This window comes from Carassius auratus, chromosome 4 (genome assembly GCF_003368295.1).
Source record: "Carassius auratus strain Wakin chromosome 4, ASM336829v1, whole genome shotgun sequence".
Classification (NCBI taxonomy): domain Eukaryota; kingdom Metazoa; phylum Chordata; class Actinopteri; order Cypriniformes; family Cyprinidae; genus Carassius; species Carassius auratus.
The window spans coordinates 28638180-28662079 of record NC_039246.1 but is presented as its reverse complement, the minus strand read 5'-3'; the positions used below and the strand labels follow the sequence as shown (position 1 = coordinate 28662079).

Genomic DNA, 23900 nt, shown 5'->3' with positions numbered 1-23900 from the left:
CCTTTTTTTTTTATTTCGGTTGTTCTACATTTGCCTGACTTTCTCTTCTTTTCTTTCTAAATTGAAAGACTGGGTTGGATTGGTACGATTCAATCCTCCTAAATCAGATTGGGCTTTTAGGATTTTCTGGCACACTTTTTGGAAATGGAAAAGATAAGCTGTCCATTTGAACAGGGGTGATTAGGATTTCTGTCTCAAGCCTCACTCACACTGATGTTATCACACCGCTGGATGTCCTGCATTACTGGTTATTTGAAAAGCTTTTGAAAATCTCATCGCAAATTAGATTTAATTCAAGTGCAAATAACATGCCATTCAACTGTGACAATGAATTAGATTTTTACTGCTACAAAAGAACATTTTGGAGAGGAATGTGTTATATGAAGCGCATCATGTTACAATAATTCATATAATGATAAATTATCTATTACTATGAATAACTATCGATGCAAAAAAATATCATTCAGAATTCAGAATGTATAAATTCAGCCTGATTCCTTTCATAACAATCCTAATTAATACTTAATTTATTTTACTTTATCTAATATATTATATATAAGTTAGTTGTCAAGTTTATGTGTGGTGTAGGATTAAGGGATAAAAAATATGGTCATGCAGAAAAAGGAATTAATATGTGCTTCATAGGTACTAATAAATGATTGAAATGCTAGTAACATGCATGCCAATAAGCAACAAGTTATTAGTGAGAATTGGTCCTTAAAATAACATAACTCAATTTACATATGAATACCTACAATCACTAATGAGATCATGCTGATAAATCATAAACATTAAAATTAGCCACATTATTGCAGTAATACAGGATATGGATCATGTGCGCTCCATTGTTTTATTGGAAGTATCTGGAAGTTTCATCTAAATCCAACTGTTTCAAGTCATTGGACATGCCAGTTGTTTCAAGTCACTGGGTAACTGTTACTCATGTAATAATTAATAACTCATTGCAAAGGATTATTTGGGCGGATACTGCTAGATACTCATCAGGACGCCTGAGTAAGGTCAAAAATCCCCTATGACTCTATCACAGTATCAGTTTTATGGTTTTAAAAAATTTCATCCTGAACTCATGGTTTCAGAATAACTTCTCACTGACTCCTGAGCCATCAGTCAGCTGTATAAGGTGACTTGGAGACTGCTTCTTTAGCATAAAGCTGGAGAGGACGAAATGGCGTCAGATCAGCGGAGGATGTAGACGATGACCTGTTCTTCATCTCCTCCCGCTATCTGCCCTGGGCTGAGGTCAGATTCAGAGAATCTGGCCAGTAAACCTGAGGCCACAGCCAAATGTCCACAATAAAACTCAAATACACTTGTGTGACCCACGCCCTCCTATTTACACTCTTCATATTCCATCTCGCCCTTTTCCTCTGGCTCAAAGCACATGAATCTACATCTAATATAGTCTGGATTTTATGTTCTTTTTTTACTTTGAGTAGTTTTGTTGAGTAGGTTTTCGAGTATAAAGATGTCACACCACCTGTTCATATTGCATTTGGTGAATTTGAGCAGCTGACACATGAATTTGCACCAAGCTTTTGGTTAGACACACTGTTTTTAATGTCGACAAGTGAAGTTCTGAGTGGCGTTTATCGTTTATGTTGCTATACTAACTATTCATTATTATACAGTTGCTAGTTGCATGTTATTTTTGTTGTTTAGCATCGTTTCTTTATTTTTTCCAATCAGAACAAACCTTTTTGATTTGGGTCACAACTCACCAGTTGAGAACCCCAGCTCTTAAACACATTCACCGATGGGAAGTTTTTGCTGGCAAAACCTGAACGAATGACTGTGAATTTCTATTCCATATGACGACTCTCACTTTATTTTCCTATGTCCCTCTTCAAACCTGATTTCTCTTCCTGATCAGTCATTTCCAAAATGGACGAATGGGATCAAAGCGGGTTCCAGCTGTTGCATGAGTTTGTCTTTGACACCACCAGTGCTCCCTAAAAGATAGTTGACACACAAGGGCCCCTGCTGGTGTCAGTGTCTGTTTAGCTGCATGTGCCTGCATACACAAGCTATAAACGCTAATGTGGAAACTATTACACTGAAAGTCAAAAGGAAGAGAGGAAGTTATTAGCTATGCTAGGAAAAAAACACATGACATAGAAGATGTAGATAATGAATGTGTCCATGTTTATGTAGTATATATGTAGTATATATATATGTTTATGTCATTTATTTATTTATTATGGAAAATGATTCAATATTACTTATCTGTGAGTGGCCAAAATTTGTGAATTTCTAAGATTAGTAGCAAATTTAAAGGCGAAACTAGAGTCCATCTGTTCAGAAGAGTTCAGAGTGATGGCTATCAGGTGTCTGTGTCTGTTTTATACAAGGAACAGGGTTTGTGGAAGTGAAAATTGTGGAAATCTTGAGTACCACAGGAAAAAAAAAAGTTGTTGCTGCTCATCGGGCTGGAAAAGGTTACAAAACCAGCTCTCTCCACAAATCCACAGTCAGACAGATTGTGTACAAATGGAGGAAATTCAAGACTACTGTTATCCTCTGCAGAAGTGCTCCACCGACAAAGATCACTCTAAAAGCAAGACATGTAATTGTCTGTGAGGTTGTGAGGTAATGTTAAAGTTCATGAGTCCACCATCAGGAGAACACTGAGAGACCATGGTGTGTAGTTGCAAGAATAAAAGCCACTGCTCTCCAAAAAGAACACTGACAAACAAATGGGTTAATGGAGAAAGGTTTAATGGACAGATGAGACCGAAATAGAACTTTTCGGTTTAAATGAGAAGCATTATGTTTGGAGAACGGAAAACACTGCATACCAGCATAAGAACTTTATCCCATCTGTCAAAACATGGTGGTGATAATATCATGGTTTGGGCCTGTTTTGGTGCATCCGGTCCAGGACGACTTGCTATCATTGAAAGAACAATGCATTTTTAATTATATCAGCAAATCTAAAGGGAATTTTTAGGACGTCTATCCAAGAACTGAATCTCAAGAAAAAAGATGGGGGTTTCACACAGTCCAAAATCACAGAGTTGACGTGGTTCTGTCCTGAGGAATGGGCTAAAACTTCCGCAAGTCGTTGTGCAGGACTGATCAGCAGTCACAAGAAACATTACCTGCAGGTACAGCTGCAAAAAAGGGTCACTCCAGATATTAAAAAAGCAAAGATTTACATACATTTGCCACTACTTCCAGGACTTATGTTTAAATCTGATGACCTGTGAAGTCATTCACTAAAGGGTTCACAAACATTCAAGCCCTACTGTCTGTGTGTTAGTATTACTGTACATATGAACAATATATATATATTTTAAACCCTTCATGAATATATGTATAGAGGTTATGCCGTGTTTTTATGAATTTGAATGTATAATCTACATTTCCATGATGTCCCAAATACAGAAAAACACCATTAATACTTTTTTTTTTTAAATAATAATATATTATATGTTATATATGGTCCTAATTAGTTTTGAAAATATAATTGGAGAAAGTATAAGTGTATATAAGGTCATTATGCTGTACAAATTTCGATGTATAGCAGTCTATAATAATATGAGGTTGTAAAAATGAAATGCATGATATAATCCTAAAATATTAACGGAACCTTTAAAAACATTTTTAGATGCCATAAAGCATGTCACACTGCAAGACATGATCTTTCCAAAAAAGTAGCCTATATAATGTCAGCTACCCATAAATTGGACATCTGAAAACCATGTACACACATTCAAAATTTCCTGTAGACATCCTGACCTGACAAAGGCTTTGAATCATTGTTATAAAAGTGATCTGTGTGAGATTCCACGCCATTCGGTGGTTAGTTGCACAATGCTAAGTGGAATCGGGAACCGATGGCTCAACTTTTGCAAGCAATCTGGATTTAATCTCAGAACTGGTTCAAAAGAGTGGCAAGAATGAAGCGGCTCTGTCTGCCTTATGCTTGGCATGGATACAGATCTGCAGATCCGCCTCCAGACGAGAGACGTGATGCATGCAGCTGAAGAGGGAGCTCAGAGTCTGTTAGAATCATTAGAACCTGCAGAAAGAGTGCAGACCGAACCACGACAGAGCAGCGCGGAGAAACCTGAACCTCTACTGCCTCTGGAACCACTGAACAGCTGGGACAAGATGAGGAGAAAAACATCTCAAAGAGACTAAAAGATATCAAACTACTATAGGCTTTGCGAGGCAAAAAATATTTTCGAGGGTGTAGACCTGCAATGAAAATGGTGCAAATGTTATTTACACGTCCCTTGAGTGAGTGTGTGTTTCTCCAGTCCTCAACAATCACACCCAGATATTTCCCAGCAGTGTTAGTCACTGACGCACCACACACCACTGACGTAAATACACCGTACAATGTCATTAGTTAAAAGCACTCAATGAAAAGTTTTGGTTTAGGGTTCAGTTGCACTAATGAGGAACACATAATTTTTTATAATATTAACTTAAAAATTCACACTGTTTCTCCTAATCATTTTGTTATATTGTATGTAAGAAAGTTTGATTGTCAGTTAACTTGATGGTTTTCTTTAGAAATATCACTACTGCATCAAGAGCTTACCATAATCTATGATCACTTGAAGAGTGTTCTATATGAATACACACACACACACACACACACACACACACACACACACACACACACACACATATATATATATATATATATATATATATATATATATATATATATATATATATATATATATATATATATATATTAGAGCTGTCAAATGATTAATCATGATTAATCGCATTCAAAATTAAAGTTTTTGTTTACATAATATATTATATTTATTATGCATAAATACACACACTTATGGTTTATATTTAGATTTTTTTTACATGTATTTACATGTATTTTTTATAATCATATAATTTATATTATAGAAAAATATATTTCATATATAAACATATTTTGTGTTTATGTTATATATAATTTATTTTTAATTGAATGATTCAATTATTGTATTCATTACAAAAGATACGTTTAAAAAGTAAAAAGTAATTCATACACAAACAATTAATTATGTTTTTAATAGTTCATTATAAAATAGAAAAAAAATGATAAAAAACAATAACAGTTTAACAGTTTAATAAAATAATACCAATTTATGTGAATTATGTATTGATCAAATTAAGTTACTTTCTTATATTTTAGCCACTATTTGTCATAATTCTTTATTTAATTAATTTATTTTTGTTTAAAAGGAGAAAATTAAAAGTAGTTCATGCACACACGTTTAATAGTTGTTTTCAATAGTTCATTATAAACAAATAATAATAATATAAAAACAATAACTTTAATAAGTTTAATTATGTATAAATATATATGTTTTGATTTTGATTTTGATTTGTAAATAACATATTAAAGTTATTGAAGTAATTGATTGGAGAAATAAAATAAATTCGTAACTGACCAGATTTTGTTCACTGATGGTATTTTAACCAGATCTTAAAGGAAACTGTAACTGTTTTAGAAGTTGGCGATTTTATGTACGAATCTTTACAAACAAAAATTTTGATCCGCCCACATAACAGTCACTGAAGTAAACAGATTGTATAAAGACATACAAATGAGTTCATAGGGATTAGTAACTAATTCACCAAAACGTCAAACGGTTACGAATTGTATTGTGTTAATTCATTTATTTTTTTAAACTGGTCTGGTTTTGTGAAACTGATGAATGCTGCCATTAAAAGCTGCTCTGATCTAATCCCTGCATCACCAACCACAATCACCAAAGAGAACACACAGAGCTCACATCTGAATCAAGGTCTTAAGAGAAAACACAGCTGTGGAAGTGTGGGCGGCAGAGGATGTCCTCTCACCTCCGGTCTACACACGTTCTTTCAGATTTAAGTTGTTATTATTTACATGATTATTACAGATTTAATATCTCCGCCTATCCTATCCATTTAACAAGCATTCAAAGCTTTACATTTATTCACAAAACTTCCCCAAGCTCTGTACAGTTGGATTTTAATTCCTAAGTAACATTGTGTGTTCCAGGATGTGTGTAATCTCTTTGGCATCTTGATTAGTGTGTGTTGTACTAAAAGGGTCAAGATGTGACAGACTGCCTTGCTATTTCAAATGCAACTAACCACTAAACTTGATCCTCAGTTATTAAACGACAATTTCATGCAATTAATTTCTTAAAATCTGGCATGTTTGGTGGTTGAGTCAAAGTCAGACTGCTTTCCTTCAAGTGGGCTGATCCAGTGTCAGTTTTTCTGGTTCAGTCTGGTTTTGATTTATAGCTTCCATCAGACACCAAGCAGCTTTTACTGCTGGCAACGCAGTCACAAGACCACCAGAGCCCAAAAGAGCCATAAAATGAGCGTCAAACGGGCCAAACCCCTAAAGAACCCAGCAGAACCCCACACAAACCTGCTAATAAAGTCAACAGTCCCCAACTAAAGGAGACGGCGTACAAGACAGAGGCAGCTACAGACCCTTTATACAGTCATTTAAAAAAGCCGGATTAAAAAGTATAACTATGTTGCTTCAGTGAATAAATGCTAAATGACCTAATTTTGTGAAATCTATATTTAGTTTCATAAATAGACTTTTGGTTTAAAAAAATATTTATTTATTTGTTTATTAATTATGGTAATATTAATACAGTACCCCTTGCTCACCTGGATTAACTAAAGTGAACTGGAAATCAATTTTACTTCGCGTTACATTACAAAAGCTGTTTGATTTGTCAGAGGTGGATTGAAGAGAAATGCTGGAGGAAATTTTCCAACAAGGGGTGAATTTGGTCTAAATGTTTTGAGAGTGTGAGAAAATCAAATGACTTAAACTAATAAGACTCAACTATGTTATCTGAGGAACACAGACTCGTAGGCGCGAGTTTGCATTCGAGTGCACTTATGAGAAAAGTTGCATGGAAAAATCTTGACAGATGGTAGAAGAAAATGTAATTTCTTTAACAGTCACGTCCAGCTTGCAAGCACAGCCTGGAATGTCTGCGGTTTGTTTGTGTGTGAGACAAGAACATTAATTGTGCAAATAAAATAAAATAAAATAAAATAAAGAAAAAATAGTTTTTGATTTAAAGGCAAAAAAGAAAACATTTCAAAATGAATTAGTGATATATTAAGTTAAAATTTGACATAGTGTTTTAAAAATGAATTGTTTCAAGGATGAACATAAGATTCGATTATTATAAAAAAAAAAAATCCAGGTAACTACATAGTGACCATTTTTGAGTGGTTTACCTTGTCAGAATTAATTAGGATAATATTTAGTAAATATCCTACTCTCTGTTGCTTCTTAATTAAACTGATCTTGTTTTAAGGACTTAATAATTTTTTTTTCAGGTATCAACATTATCACAGTTTTAAATGATCAGCATTTTTGGATCAGTAAAATACCGGAAAAACAAGCTTTTTTTCTTCTGCAGCTGAAAGGTGGAAGTTTTTAAGAAACCCCTGAGAGCCAAATGTCTGCAGTGCATCTCCGAAAAAATGTCAGTGATAACAAGATAAACAGATGCTTCCACCCCAAACGCACACAAATGAAACAAAAACACACCAATACCCCGAACAACATTCAATATACACACACTCTAGTCTACGATGCTATGCACACACACCCTGACAAGAAAATGTATTAGGCAATACCAGAGGAATGTACAAATTCAGGGGAGATTTAGAGTCTGGCTGGTCAGGAAAGGGCCAGTGGAGGGGGAAAGATTCAGCCTAGAGTCCACAAAATTGCGAAAAAAGAGAAGAAAACATGATACTCCTCCTGGCTTGACAAAAACTTTATCACGTCTTTAGAAAGCACAAGTAAATATTTCCTTCTTCTAACTACGTTTCTCCAAATACTGTGTTTTAAAGTGATGCTTGTTGTGTTTTTTCTCTTTGTGTCTGCTCTCTTCGTTCCCATTGGCTTATTGTTCCCAGACCTCTGTGATCCTGTTGATTTTATCGAGGCCTTGGCGCAGCCTTTCTGTCTAAAGTTTGAATAAACGGTCAAAACCCCCTCCTCTGTCCCAGACATCTTGAACCATTAATCTTTTTTTTTTTTTTATCCTTCCCTGGTCTTTCAAAGACATGCCTTATCACACAGCAACAAACCGCTTTGAAGCTCAGAGAAACTAAAGTAGCAGTTTTACCAAGCAAATATGTTGCACAAGTTACTCCAATATCTAACTTGCACAAAAAAAAAAAAATCCTAACAATATCATGAGAGTATTTATCCACCCACCATCCCACCGTGCTTATAAGCTCACAGTCAGCCAGCTGAATGACTGACAGAGAGTTGGGCTGAATAGAAGGACAGCCATCTTTCTTCATCCCTCTTCTGAATGGAGCAATGTGGAGCTTTCAGCTTTCCTCTGTGAATGCCTAGTAACACTGACTGCCAGACGAAACACTTCCTTTGTATATGTCAGGCCTCGGAGCCTGGCCATCACTGCTCCTGTTTTTATCTCCTTCTGTGTTTGTGCATTTGATAGGAGGAGAATATAAAGAGACATATCTGCTTTTTCTCCATCATGGGTGCCAGTTTCTTTCTAAAATCAGATTTTAGAAAAGACAAAAATATCTTTCTAATGTCTAAAAGTCTATGCTACATTGTTCCATAAATCCAAAATTACAGATTAGGTGAGGAAAAAGCTGATTATAATTATTTATAACTCATGCAACGATATAAAATGAAACTACATACAATTAATCCAGTACTAAATAAAATAATTCAATTAAAACATTAATTTACCCTAAATGTGTGTGGAAAGACTTTTTTAATGTGGCTATGCTATCACGTGGCTATCGACAAGCTTCACTCATGCATGTTGCTTAAACTATTTCTATGCATATTAGAGTCTGCTTGTTAGCTTAGCAACATGCTAACATTGAAATGAACTGCAAACTGCATTAATCTCGAAAAACTATTTACGCAAATGGATTGTACATGCATATAAATGCTGCTTTAGATACTTCTGTGCCACTTTTATAGTGTATAAACAGATTTTGTTGATACATTTGACTGGAAACACTAACAATGTACATTGTCTTATTCTAAATTAGTTTATCAGTCTTATGAATTTTGATAAATGAGCAACTGCTTACCCGTGTTATTAACATTAATTGCTTACCAGTGTTATTTATCTGAATTCAGACTGAGTTTAAGTACTCACAGAATTGATTAAAGTTGTTATTTTTGTTTTCTTTGCGCACAAAATGTATTCTCATAGCTTAATAAGATTACTGTTGAACCACTGATGTCTTTACTATCTAGTCCTTAAACATGTCAGTTGTGTTGTGCTCTATGTAGGGTCAGAAAGCTCATGGATTTCATCAAAAATATCATAATTTGTGTTCTGAAGATGAGCAAAGGTCTTACTGGTTTGAAACTAAACGAGGGTGAGCAATTAATAACAGAATTTTCATTATCGGGTGAACTGTCCCTTTAAGAATACTGGCTTTTGCACTCTCTTCATGTGTGTACATAATAAGGCTAGGGGTTTGGGAGTCTGCTAATTATTATTACCATCCATCAAGATATTTTCATGTCAATATCACACACACCAAAATTAGTCACCCATAAGTCCGCTTTCACTGTAAAAAAGTCTGTGTGAGATGAATGAAATCTTGAAATCATTGTGAATCCTCTCACGTGGCTTTCTCGCTGTGCCCAGTGGGGCTGATTTCCCATCATCCTCCAGAGAGTATAATAGCAGCCCAGTTTGTTTCTCTTGGACGTGTGTGTGTTTGCTTTACAGTTCGCATATATTCTGTGCTGAATGCTTCACATTTTCATAACTGAGATCAAGTGCCTGTGGCTTGCTTTCTGCTACCACTAAAACGTTTTATAGAGAAATGAGTTATCCACACTCACACAGAGAATGAGGAAAAACCGAGAGAGTCTGAGAAGCAGGGATCAAACCTAACTGCAATAATAACAGATTTTTACATTTTTGAAGTCGCATTTGCTATATGCAAAACTCACCACAACAATTCAAAAGTCACTGATTGCAATGTTTCTAGGGGTCTGTTCAAATCCCTGACTTAAAGTATCAGCTCAAGTAGCCTTCGTGAGTGCTAATAAAGTAATATATCTGCAACAATAATGACTTTTTTGGCATTGTATGCGTTCTTGACACTTTGGGCACCAATATATTTGGCTGTGCTGCAAAGTTGAAGTTGCTGACCTATGGATCATAGATCTGCTGTTTCTGTTCAGTCCGTGTATACGAGAGCATGTGCTCACATGTGTGTGTTTCAGCTCATTCATGCTGGCAGTGTAGCTCACAACTCGACTGATGAGTGTGTGAACTCTGCCCTGCTTAACCATCATGACTCCAGCATCGTGTCTGATGTGACGGACTGCCTGCTTACCTAAACACGCTCCTGGCTCTCCTCTCATCTCCGCTTGGCTCTGGTTCCCGAGGCTGATCTCATATCGACACACAGCACATCTGCTTCTGTTCATTTCTCCATCTGAAACGAATGACTGTTCTGTGCTGCAAAAAAAAAAGAAAGAAAGAAAGAAAAACCTTTAACTTTACAATATAAAATAACTCCTTTCTATTTGAATATATTGTAAAATTTAATTTATTCCTGTGATGGCAAAGGTAAACTTTCAGCAGCCATGAGTTCAGGGTTCAGTGTCACATGATCCTTCAGAAATCATTCTCATTAATATGCTGATTTGCTGTTTAAGAGACTTATTTATCAATGCTGAAGTGAAGTGAAGTTTTGTGGAAATGTACTAGCATTAAAAAAATTAGATATAACCAATATTTTCTCTGAAAAAAAAAAGTTTTATATTATGCAATTGCATGTAAGTTATATATTTGAGAACACAAAAATATTGATTAACAAATAAAAATGTATGTTACAGGCAAATTAAGTATTATATTAACACCCATTTAGTGTAAATAATTAACATAAGCTTCAATTCACTATACTTTAATCTAGACACTAGATCCAATGACTTGATCAACTTGAGCTTTATGAGTTTGCATGTTTATATGATCCTAATGAGTGAAAATGGTAAACAGATGTGGCTTCCTTGGAGCTCCATAATAAGCACTGTTTTCACACTGCATGCATATTTTTTATTTTTTTATATATGCATGCAGTGTGAAAACAGTGCTTATTATTGAGCTCCAATATGCAGCACTTAAGCAATATTACGGTTTTACTGTATTATGTATCAACTAAATGCATCTTTGGTGAGCAAAAAGTGATTCTTTCAAATAATGTTAATACAATTTTTCCAGTCCTAAACTTTTGAATGGTATATTGCGTTATTTTACGTTGTGCTTTACTCTGCACCTTAGGCTATAGAACTGTTCATTAGTTGAAAAAACATCAGGGTGAGTCAAAGATTCAAGACTGATCATGCTTAGAGGTTTGAAGGCTTGGTGAAAAATTATGAGTTTGCTAAAAAAAAAATCACCTTTAAATGCCAGATGGTATATCAAAGTCTCCATGCATAACCTGTGTCTACACACACACACACACACACACACACAATCATTGAAGAGCCCTCCAGGCGGCCTCGATGTGATGAAGAAAACACATTAAAACAACAATTATCTCCTTGAACACATCCTGCTATCTTCTGAGGGCCTCATACTTGCCCAAACAGACACTCATGCAGCTATTGAAACCTTCATTAGTGGCAGCAATAGACTTTGGGATGCACCATTAGAAAAGTGCTGTAAACTCATCACCGCTGATGAGTCCGTGTTTATGAAGTCTCTGATTTCTTGGCTTCATTTTTGAACGGCACATATTGAAAAGCTGAATGTTGCAAAGAGAGATATTAATACTTGTTACCACGTCAAACCTCCTCGCAAGCAAACAGCACAGTAAAGTTTACAACTGGTCTGTCACAGCTGGAGATCACATTACTGAGCGTCTCCAGGCCTAGAAAAAGCTGCGTCATGAACTGCTTACCCAGCTTCCTGGTGGCAAACCCTAAATCATAAGAGTGTTTTCACAAGCATTTCCCCCTCAGCTAATGAAGCTACCGTCCTAATTCCCGTTGACATGTACAAGAGAGTATTAGAAGGAGAAATGACAGAAAAATTGGAGGCCAAGCAACAGCTTTGGAGTGCTTAGGTAATGTCTGCTCGAGGAGGAAACACTGTGTTCTACAATAGTCTTTTTGTCTAGTCAGGGGCGAATCGAGTAGAGAAGAGGGGGAAAGGAAAAACAGGAATTACGCAAGGCTATTTTATAAGTCGATTTTTAGTGCTTGCCCTTGAAAACCCGCCACCATAATGCTAACCAATTGCTAAAATGTTCAGAGTGGTTGTTAGCACACGTTTTGGGTGATTGCTAGTTCTTTGATTGAAAGTCAAAAAATTACTCTCTGCCAAGCTAAAACTTGAAAGTAAAAACGCCCCTCAATAAGCCATATCATTGGAGGTATAGTTAATGGTCCATGACACTCATTTGTCAAAGTTTAATACTTAAAGGGATAGTTCACCCAAAAAAGAAAATGACTCACCCTCAACCCATCCTCAGCAAACTTGACTTTCCACTTTAAGATGAATAAAATCAGACTAATATAAAAAAATGCCCTGGCTCTTGGTAAATAAAGGCCTTCTGAAGTGAATCGGTACATTTTGTGGGAAAAATATATTTTTTTAAAACTTTAAAACCCGTAATCTATAGCTTCCACTTAATATAGTATGTACGTTCATGAGAGAGTGTTCCAGAGGATGGCATAGCATGTAGGCGAGCACGGTAACAAACACAGAAGCATAGAGGAGAGAACAAAACAAGACACAGGTCACAAAGTAGAAAAACCAAATGAGGAAACTGGTTTTCCTCTGCTTTAAATAAAACCTGGTTCTTGAGAAACTGACATGTTCTCCCCCGAGCTTATGCTACACAAAAATGCATTGCTTCACTTCCGAAGGCTTTTATGAAACCCCCCAGAAATGTGTGGTGTACTTTTTATGATGGATGAACGCAGTTTTTGGCCTTCAAAATGTTAAACCCCATTCACTGTCATTATAAAGCTTGGAAGAGCCAGGACATTAACCAGGACATTTTTTAATACAACTCAAATTGAATTTGTCTGGAAGAGTTTGAGTAAATCATGGGGTAATTTTCACTTTTGGGTGAGCTATCCCTTTAAGATTAAGAATGTGCTCGATTTGTCAAATGTAATGGCTTTAATGATGCTTATACCTTATCAAACACCACTAATAACCTCATGTGGTGCATGTTAAATAGTCTCTGTATGAGTTCTTTGGAAGGTGTTGACAGGGGAGAATATCTAAACAAGAAACTGGGAAACTCGAAAAATACAAAAGGGGTGAGACAAAAAAAAAAAAAAAAAAAACTCCAGCTCAGACTGATACAGAAAAGAACCTTTTCTTGGTTTTCTTGCTTTTTTCTTCTTTCAAGTGGCATTTTTAGAAAAACATCCTAATAAATACACTGCAGGACGTGGAACTCCTATAAAGACGCTAAAGAGCACACCTGAATGCTCAGGGGTCTCGTAATCCAGATAACATTTAGGGATAAAACCAGGGCTGGTGTAAAACTAGCACACTGACCTTTGACCTTTAGCTTTAACACAGGCAGTCATATGACCCAATGAGGGCATTTTGTATGGCTCTTTAACCTTGTGAATGTTCCTCAGGCTGGAAAATATCCTTTTGCTTTATCTAAGGATATATAATAAAACTTTAAGGTACGTGATTACACACTGTCAGCAGCTATTGCTTATTTTCTAAACAACAAAATCTTTAATTGCACTGTTTAAATGCTCAGAATGTCCGCGAATCTTTTCAAATTGTAGAAATAACCTGAGATGAACCAAAACAGGATTCTGTATCCTACACACACAGACACTGTGCAGAAGAAAGAAGGCGTGGCTAGACCACATTTGCTTGCATGGAGCTTTCCAGGATTTATATTCATATGTAAACATTTGTGTATGTGATAATGGAGTGAGATGAGCATGTGATTCGCTCATCTGAAAAATAGTAAACACAACAGCACTCTTGTGGAGCCTGCACGTGTGTAAATGAGACTCTGCATCTGCAGGTTTGCAGACACCTTGTGTCCACACCAAAGTGTTTGTCTTATTAAGGGTTAAAGGAAATCGAGGGAACAGAGGGAAAAAGTGATGGTGAGAGAGATCAGGGGCTGTAAATGCAAATGCATACATATGTCCATATATAGAAGTGTGGGTGTGGGTATATAGAGGTCCGTCTGGCTCCCATGGTTCGGTCTTCAACTCTTTCTTGCTCGGTTGCCACCTCCCCCTTTCTCTCTCCTCCTTCTTTTCTGTCTGTCGCTCTCCTTCTCCTCTCCACTGACTCAAGCGCCACCTCACTTCAGTTATAGTAATAGCAGAGTCTCTCAGCTTTGAACACTTGTCAACTGTCCCTTTAACCTCGAGGGTCAGGCTACAAATTTGTTCTTTTATATGAAATATGGAGATTGTGTGTAATTATGTGAGCCATTTTATATAACATGATACAGTTTTCTTTTGTTTTCGAGAGATCAGATCACTTTAAGTATGACATTGGATAAATTAACGATCTAGTTTTTTTCCAGATTAACTGTGAAAGTAGACCTTTTTTTTCTTGCTAATTAACGCAAAACATGATCTGATTCCAACATTGTCATTAAAGATATGTTTGTCCAAAGCGACTTTAAAATGAGGACAAACCCAAGCAATTTATCATCCAAAGGCCAAAGATATTAACAGTGCTGCAGTTTCGCAGAAGTGTCAGTGTGGAAAAATAGAAAAGATAATTGGAGGTTGGAAGCACATTCCACCACAAAATAACAGAAAGAGTGATCAAACCAAGTGTTTTTGCTCATTCAGGTTACCCAGAATCCCCATTTCCATGTGACCCACAGGACACAGGTCCTCCAGACAGTGTTGACTTGACTTTCTGTTTATTGACCTGGGTAGACGCTTTGTCTCTATCCATTTATTCCCTTTCCTTTTTTTTTCAGGGTGGGGTTTCATTTCCTGGCTTTGTGTTTGCAGACATTCTTCATTGGTAACTAAGTTCAGGCCTTCTGTTCATTAAAGGCCACAGGCTAGACTGAATCCTAATGGAATCACAGATGTTAGCGTTAGCCTTAGAAGAGCAGGCAGGCTTTTGCGGTTACGCTGCTGCTTACAATTTTCCGTATTGCCTTTACTTTTACTTTAATTTATCAACTATCTGCTTCAAGCAACTAAATGTTAACCTCAGGCAATGCAACAGTCAGTGACCTACTCTGCTTTATGAAATATCTGCAAGACCAGCATCCAATAATTGACTTGTTGTTTGTTCCTTCACCTAATAATTTGTTTCTATGCCTCCTAATTAAGAAATAATATGATGCCAGGAATATATATATAAATAAAGGAAGTCGTACAAGGGAGTGTACTAATATTGTAAAACTGTTAAAATTACAATATAGCCTTCCGAAAATTATGAATATTTAAATTATATGCAAATTTTGACTTTGGAATGGGACTGTGCATCACATTTTTACTTTTTAAATTATGTGGATCATTTTATTTGAAATATAAATTGCAGGTATTTTTTTTTTAAATCATTTCTATAGCACTTTCCTTATGTATCAAATGCTTCTTAATAATTTTTTATTACAGAAGAAATCATGACAAATAATGATATCTATCAGCTTTACTTCTGCCTCGTTTCTTCTTGCTTGCTGGACATTTTGTCAAACGTGTCACAGCTTACTCACCCTCTCATTTGTGCAGTGTAAAAAACTTTTACATTTCAGAAAGAGAAATGAAACACGCAAAAGAAAAACAGTTAAAAAAATTATATAAGACAGAAAGATAAATTACAGGGGTCAGGGTCCTGCTGGACTGTAGGGAGTTTCTGGAAGAGTCCTTCACCTTCCTAAAATCCTTCTTTTTTTCTGTCTTCCCCTCCTCTCTCTCTCTCTCTCTCTCTCTCTCTCTCTGCAGCTGTCTCCCAGTGCCACGTAGCTTTCCTGCATTATTAGACAGATGGAATTTACCAACCCTACACAAGAAGCTGCTATTTGCTTTCTTTCCATCTCATTTCTCTCTCACTTTATCACCCCCTTCCCCCTCTTCTGCCCTCTTTCATTGTATTCCCCGACTCACTCTCCGCTTCCACGCACTCATATGGTTTACTTAGTCTCACTTAATTGAATGTAAAGACCTCAAGACTTTGGCAGCACCCGGTCAGATTTGGTCATATCCTAGAGCAGGCACATCATTTGCATCTGCTTTCAACAGGTCAGATGAAATTAAACAAGAGCAGACATTTGAGACAAAAAGCAAAGAAGCAAATATTCAAGATTGGGGAGATTTCAAATAACTATTAATGACGTCAGAGTGCCAAAGATAAACAAATCGATTTGTGCATAATAGTTCATCAGTAGATCATGTTATCTTTGCTATTTATTTTAAAATAACCAGGAGAAATATTTAAAAAGAATGATGTAAAGTTATGTATGGCGAAGCATTTTTCAAATATACTCTTCTGCCATCTAGTGGTGAATACAACCAAGCACAAGACTCGCTCACAAGGTTGTATTTTACACAATTCTGGACTGAATAAACATGAGCAGGGAGACACTCAATAACTTGCATCCAAACATGTTTGTTTGCAGTGGAAAAAACACACATTGGAATTGCTGTAACTGGCTAAGAGTCCCATGTGTGATAGAAAAAAACAGCCAAGTTCACCTCAGCCAAATTCTGAATAATGTGCTTTTCTTCGCTTCAAATCTGGCAGGAATAACCGCAGCCAAGCAGCAAAAGCCACCAAGCATTTACCAAGAAAAATATAACAAGCAATTTTCAGAAAAACTATGAATAATGAAAAACATACTGACAGTATTTTATATACTTGTCATGATGAATTTCTTGCTGAAATCTGTTATAGCATGAAATGAGCTGAAAGGTCATGATGAACCACTTTGACAAACCAATGCTGATATAACACTGGCTCAAGAAAGAGATAGTAGACTGCCAGGTTATGAAAATGGGTGTTTTATTTCCAAAGTAATACACTTAAACGATGAAATACACTTATGAAACATTAGATAAAGACAATGTAATCTCAAAACAACTTTTGTGGATTTCGTCCAAGCAACAATCCTGTTCTCTCTGGTTTTTAGCAACTAGTCACATTTCAGAGCTATGACTTTCAGTTATAAAACATCAACACATCTTGGGGTCAATTAACCCAGGCCTCAAACAGTTAATATTTTGGCTTTTAATAAAATCAGTTAAGCATCAACCGGAAGGAAGGTATAGGGAAAGGGACATTAAGACTCAAATCTGTGTCCTCATGAGCACCACTGCTCTTTTAGTACTTCAAAATCCTATTTTGTAAAGCTTGCAAATCAGGGCCAGGACACATATTTGTCTTATTTTGCAGTCAATGAAGTTTCCTCCTCACTACCTGCAAACTTCAGACTTTCGTTCTTCTGAAAGATCACCAATTTTCTGAAAAAAAAAAAAACAAGCTGAGACCTGTAAATTCTACTTTGACCCATATATTGACCATTTACATGGTTTCCTAATTGGCTCAGTTTAGTAAAAATGCACCACTTGAAAGCCTCTGAGGCAATGGAAGGCTAACGTGTCCAGGTGGCCCCAATCTACTAAGTTATATTCCAGGTGAACCCTGACTAGGCGGCTGAGAGGAGACTCATTGCCTCGACCCCAACAGAAAGCATCACGTGGAATTACACGGATCTTGTTGTGCGAAAATGTTGCAGAGTGGAGCCATAACGGGAGCTGCCTTGGTACCTGTTGTAAGGCGTTGTGACTCATGTCTAGCTGATGCAGAAGTGGAAGAACCCGGAAAGCGCCAAGGGCCACTTTAGTGATCTTGTTTCTTGCTAGGCCCAGGTGCTCCAGCTGAGGCATTGAGATAAAAGCATCCTTGCCAATGCTAGAGATGAAGTTTCCCTCCAAGTTAAGAGTCTTTATGCTGCCGGGTAGATGGAGAGGAACCTGCTTCAGTAAATTGCCCTCTAGATTTAAACTCTCAAGGCGACTGACATTCAGTAGTGCTGCCTTACCAAGACCTTTATCGGTCAGTCTATTCGCACTTAGATCCAGGACCTGTAGCTCCGCCTCACCCCAGAACATGTCGCCTTGGAGGCGTTGAATACGGTTGCCTCTGAGATAGAGTTCTCGAAGGCTGAGGGGCAACTGCAGGGGAACAGAGGCAAGCTGATTGTAGGAAAGTGTAAGCGTCCGAAGTTTGGCCAATGGTAGCAGAACTCCTGGAGGGATAGTGGATGATTTGTTCCCCAGGCTGTTGTTGCTCAGGCTGAGGATCAGCAGGTTTGGGCAGCGTCCGAAGGCTGCATCAGACATCACATTTACCTGGTTCCCATCCAGCCGTAGCTCCTCCAGAGTAACGGGCAGGTCATTTGGGATACTTTGGAGAAGGTTCCGCTCTATGTATAGTCTCTTAAGGCTCTTGATCCCTTCAAAGGAACCCTCGATGGTCTCGTCTGATAAATGGTTGTTGCTTAACACCAAGAACTCCATGGAGTCATACTCGGAGAGCAACTTGAGTTGAATGCTATCGATGTGGTTGTTCATTAAGAGAATGTAACGGGAGTTGTAAGGAATTCCATAAGGCATTCTGTGCAGATGTTTGTCGGAACACTGCACAACCCTGGAAAAGAGGAGATCACGTTAAATTACAGCATGTAAACTGAACGTTTTCCAGTGCAATACTCAGCAGCATCAGGACAGTTCTTAAAGGGATAGTTCACCCAAAAAATTTTATTCTGTCATTATTAGTCACCCTCATGTCCTTCCAATCCCCTAAGACCTTTGTTTTCTCCTGAAACACAAATTAAGATATTTTTTATGAAAACCTGAGAGCTTTCTGTCCCTGTATGAACAGCAACGCAACTGACAACTGTTCAAGGCCCAGAAATGTGTTGTTAAAATAGTCCATGTGACATCAGTGGTCTCTGAACACAATAAAAACAAAGACAACAGCTTTATTCTATTAATGATGTCCTTGCTACCTTTCTGGCCTTTAACGTGTCAGTTGCCTTGCTGTCTATGCAGGGTCAGAAAGTTTTCAGTTTTAATAAAAAATATCTTCAATTGTGTTCTGAAGATCGAACGGGTTTGGAATGACAGCATTTTCATTTTTGGGTGAACTATAACTTTAAGCATGGTTTAAGGTTTAGTAGACGCATACCTCCCATAGCAGGAACATTCTGAGGGACAGTAGTGATCTTCAAAATAGGGAAAATATGAAGGTGTTGTCGGTTTCAATTTTCTCCCTCGTTTTAACTTTTTCACTTTCTTCGCTTTTTTCATAACTTTGGCCTTCTTTGCCTTTACTTTGAGGACCTTTGCTTTCAGTGCCATATTGTCTTTAGGTGTGTTTTTTGATTCGGCCATAAAAGTACTAAGAGGGGTTTTTGCAGTGGGTCCTGCCCTTGCTTCCATCGCTGTGACATCAGCACTCACGTCCTCCAGTGGGTGGAGTTTAGAGCTGTTCATCACATGCAGCTCCACTCTGAGATCATCATTCGTGCTGCTTTCATTTACTAGTAAGGTCGCCTCAGCAGTTGAATCCACAATATGAAGTTTCGTGGTTATGTTAGGCAAGGTTTCAGAAGTTGCTGCTGGTCCTTGTGAAGTGAAGGGGAATGAGGAAAGTACAGTAACTGATTTTGTATGCAAGTTCAGGACAGCTTGGGAGGCGGTGGCCATGGTAGGAGAAGATGCATTCTGATTATCAGTAGGAGGTAGATGTTCCTCACCCACAATTTCTCGTGAAAGGCTGGTATTCTGTGCAGTGAGGATGGGTTTGGTTAAGATTACATCTGACATGTCATGTTCACCCAGATTCTGTCCTTGCTGCTCCTCTTTTTCTACTACTACTTTGCTTTTTACATTAGTTTCTCTTGATTGTCCCACACTTTTTGTTTTCCTCATACCATGGTCTTCACCTGTGTCTGTTTCTTCTTCCGCCTCTTGCATTATGACCTCTTCCTCATTTCTTTTCTCCTCTTCAGTGTCGAGAGCCACCATCAAACGATCAAATCTCTGCTCTGCCCAAAGGTCACCTTCTGCTGAAATCTTCTGCTTGACTGTCACATTTACACCTATAAGTGGTAATAAACCTTTGTGAACTTAATGAACACAAAATCACCCTCATAACTGATGATACATTCGCTTTAGGACATTTGCCAACCTAATGCATAGGTTGCATGATTAAAAGACTGCACTGTGAGTTAGGGACATTAAAGACAAGCCACACTTGCTCCATAATACAAATGCATTTACTTATGAATCTAACAGTTTGTGTTTATTTCTTCATCTGAAACATTCTGCACTTAACGTTTAAAGACAGGCTTTAAAATATTAAGTAAAAACAATAATTTAATCAAAAGTAATTAATAATTTAAAGAATTTAAAGAACACTTACTCGGCTGAAGCACAAAAGTGTGTACAGGCACAGCGAAAATCCAAAACAGCAGCATGAGGGGCTTCATCTTTGGCTAAAATCGCTAAAGATAAGAATGCAAATTTTGAAATAATCTGAAAGCAGAATGTTAAAAGTTTATTTGTCTTCTGTAAAAGTCTGTGGCGATCAACCAAGCTCCCGGAGACTGAAATAAAACACTCATGATTTTCTAAATGGCTGACAACCACAATAAAAGGTGCCAGGAAGCATCTGAACCACTTTCCATTTACAAGCCATTAAATGCAGAGATTTTTTTTTTTTTTTTTTTTTTTTTGTGAGATCGGCCCGCCAGGCACAGCTTACCTGGAATGTGTTCAAGGTGAGGATGTGGCGTCCTTCAGATGTTTAAGTCCTTGTACTTTGCAGTTATGGAAGACACACTGGCTTCTTGTGTTGCATAGACTGTCTCTACATACGACTGAGACTGATGCACATACACAAACAAATAGATGCACATCCGGACTGATGGACCCATTTAAAGACTCTCCTTCTCCCTAATGCAAATTCCACATACACACTCTGAAGAATGATACACTCTTGAGTAATACCTCTCTTCAGAGACACTTATCATTATGGGAATTTTCTCACTCACACACTAGATCCAGAAAAATCTAACGGATCAATTCAGGGGAATGGGGATAGACATAGTGGATAGAAAGGTCAAAGGTCAGGATTCACTTCAGGATTGACACTATTTGCTTTACTTTCACAAATACTTGTGCCGACTCTGGCACCACAATGACAAGTGTTTCTCTTAAAGGGTCTGTGGCCTTTAACCTTATAAACAGGCACGTCCTGATTTTGCTGAGTTAGATGTGCTCCAGGGTCAACATATTTTGTTGACCCTGGAACAACATTTTACTCCAAAAATATATTCTTGACCATTTCCCTACACCTAAACCTAGCTCTAACCATGAGTAATCCCTTAAATCAGAGGAAATTATAGATGAATGACACTGATGTACAAGCAACAAACAGTGATTTTAAGCGTAAACTTTACAAAATCTATAAACTGGTTGTTCAAATTTGATTGGTTAATCACAATGTTGTTCCAGGGACAACAAAGATGTTGTCCCAGGAACATGTCTCACTTGGTAAAATCATGTTCTGCCTTACAACAGATCCGTATTCAAGAATCTGTCATTGTAAAATCTATTTTGTTCCATCACTAGTCACAAATTTCATTGTAACAGATGTAAAACCTTTTCTCAGAACTTTCTTCACTTTTCTGAGGCATTTTTGCAAGCCGCTGCCTAATTCTGACTCAAGATGTAACTTTAATCAGAGTGTGAGGAAATAAAAAGATGATGTTCGCTGTCACCACCAAGCAGCAGGAGAGGAATGCGTGAGCTGGCATGTCAGTACTAATCTATTCTGACTCAAATTTGTTAAATATTTAATGTTTGAATTCAATTAGGAGATTTGTTACTTTTGGGCTCCCCAGTCAGATGATATGAAGAAACGTATATTTTAAGATTTAATTTATGTAAAAAAAAAAAAGAAAAGATATTGAGATATTGTTAAGAAATGGTGTTTAAACATTTAATAACTGGCATTATTTTGCACTGTACTGACCAAAAAAAAATAAAAATAAATATATCTGAACAATATCTTTTACTTCGAATTAATGAATCTAATTTATCTGTATAATACTTCACAAAACAAATTGGCCATTTGCACAATAATATTTTTCCCTTTTAATTTTTACACTTTTTCCACCCCCCTGGAGACCAGACTGAAAACCCCAACACTAAATCACTGCCATAAAAACAAGTATTTCTAGCTGACTAAATAAATGGCCAACCATGTAGTCCCTCACAGCCTGGCAAATGTCTTTCACAATCTGTTTTCACTATGCCTGAGTCTTGAAATCTTGCATTTTTATTCAGTGGAATTGAGTTTCCCAGTTAGGCTTGTTCCTAGGCTCTCTCAAAGTATTATCAATCCAAGATATACCATAACATCATGTTGGTGATCTAACTTGGATAAATAAGCCACATTCATTAAAATCCAATCCACTAAGTGGCCCTAAATGACTTGAATAGTCAGCACAACAGTATGGGAGACTGAATAACAGCATTTGTCTTATAGATCAAAGACGGTTATTCTTAATATCGCTTTGAGTTTCAATAAAAACAGCTGCTAATAATGAGGCTTAGACTACATTACAAAACTAACTGGAAATACTTTAATATATACACATCACCTAAAACACAGTGAGTATTTCAAAAAAATATACACTATATTAAATTATATAGACATATATAAAATAATCTAATAAACTTATTTTTTAAATATTAGTATTACATTATGCATAAAAAGAAGCCATTTTCGCACCCAAGTGTAAGCATTTTCTTTTAAACAGTCAAAGTTCTAAAATAAACCACCAGGGGACATTAGAGGACCATTTAACATTTCAAATGTTTACCAAAGATGGCCCACTCCATTGTGTTATGTAAGAATTAAGGGTTAAGTGTCTATAGAAGTGCACAAACTTTTCCAGCTATCTGTTTATAAAGTGCTACTGGCATCCACGCACGTAAATACAAAATACAACACAGAGACACAGAGAAATGAGAATCTTTATCTTCGGTGTCACTACTATTATTCTGAGATCTAGACGGACAGAAAGAGGGAACGACACCAGACTTCAGAAAAGATAGGATAATGTTAGTCTTACTGTCTGCAGGGATGAGGAAAGAAGCCTGACCACCTGTCTGGAAAATGGCAACAGGATGGGAAGTAGGAAAAAAAGGTTATTATTTCATATACAACTATAAGAAGAGCATAGGGCCTAAATATGATGTAATATATCTGAAAGCTGCATTTCCAGGCCTTATACCATTATTGCTCTTTATTTAAGATGGTGTCAATGGTACACCCTTTACATTTGTTGAAAGACACCGATGACACAGCTAGACTCAACACTGAAGCTTTTGTTAACTCTCTTTTGTACATGTGCTCAAGCTGTAATGACGCACACCTGGTCAGGAGACAGCTGAACGGCCAGCTGTCCAATTACATTTGCTCAAAGGACTGTAATTTCAACACGGCTTGTTGTTTGTGAATGCAAATATCCTAAAATTAAAGCTGACAGTCTGTACTTTAACCGAACAACGATGAAGTCAAAGAGAGATAATAGAAACCTCATGGCTGATTTTCCAATTCCAATTTAGACCTGAAACAAAAGCAAATATTTTAGCCTTCAGATGGACTAATTGATTGCACTTCGTGTGAGTGTGTGCAGACATACACACATATGCATCAATCCACTCGATAACCAAACCAGCATTGCAAGGATGTTTCCACTACAGCTTGCTATGAAATGTGTACCCTGCGGGTTAACCAATCATTTAGATCCATGTAGGGGAATTCACTATAGCCTAATGTATACTTGTCACGAACACTCAGTGTATGCGTACAGCCAAATGCATA

The 23900-nt window shown here is 37.0% G+C and overlaps 1 protein-coding gene across 1 annotated transcript; it reads right to left on the bottom strand.

Moving 5' to 3' along the window:
* Positions 1 to 16983: 16983 nt before the first annotated feature.
* LOC113065458 (podocan-like protein 1) lies at positions 16984 to 21048 on the bottom strand. The gene is made up of 4 exons (XM_026236705.1): positions 20769 to 21048; positions 20427 to 20508; positions 19188 to 20103; positions 16984 to 18647 (listed from the first exon to the last, which is right to left on the bottom strand). Exons 2-4 carry the CDS (start codon positions 20491 to 20493, stop codon positions 17546 to 17548), a joined length of 2085 nt encoding a protein of 694 aa, XP_026092490.1. The 5' UTR covers positions 20494 to 20508; positions 20769 to 21048; the 3' UTR covers positions 16984 to 17545.
* Positions 21049 to 23900: the final 2852 nt, after the last annotated feature.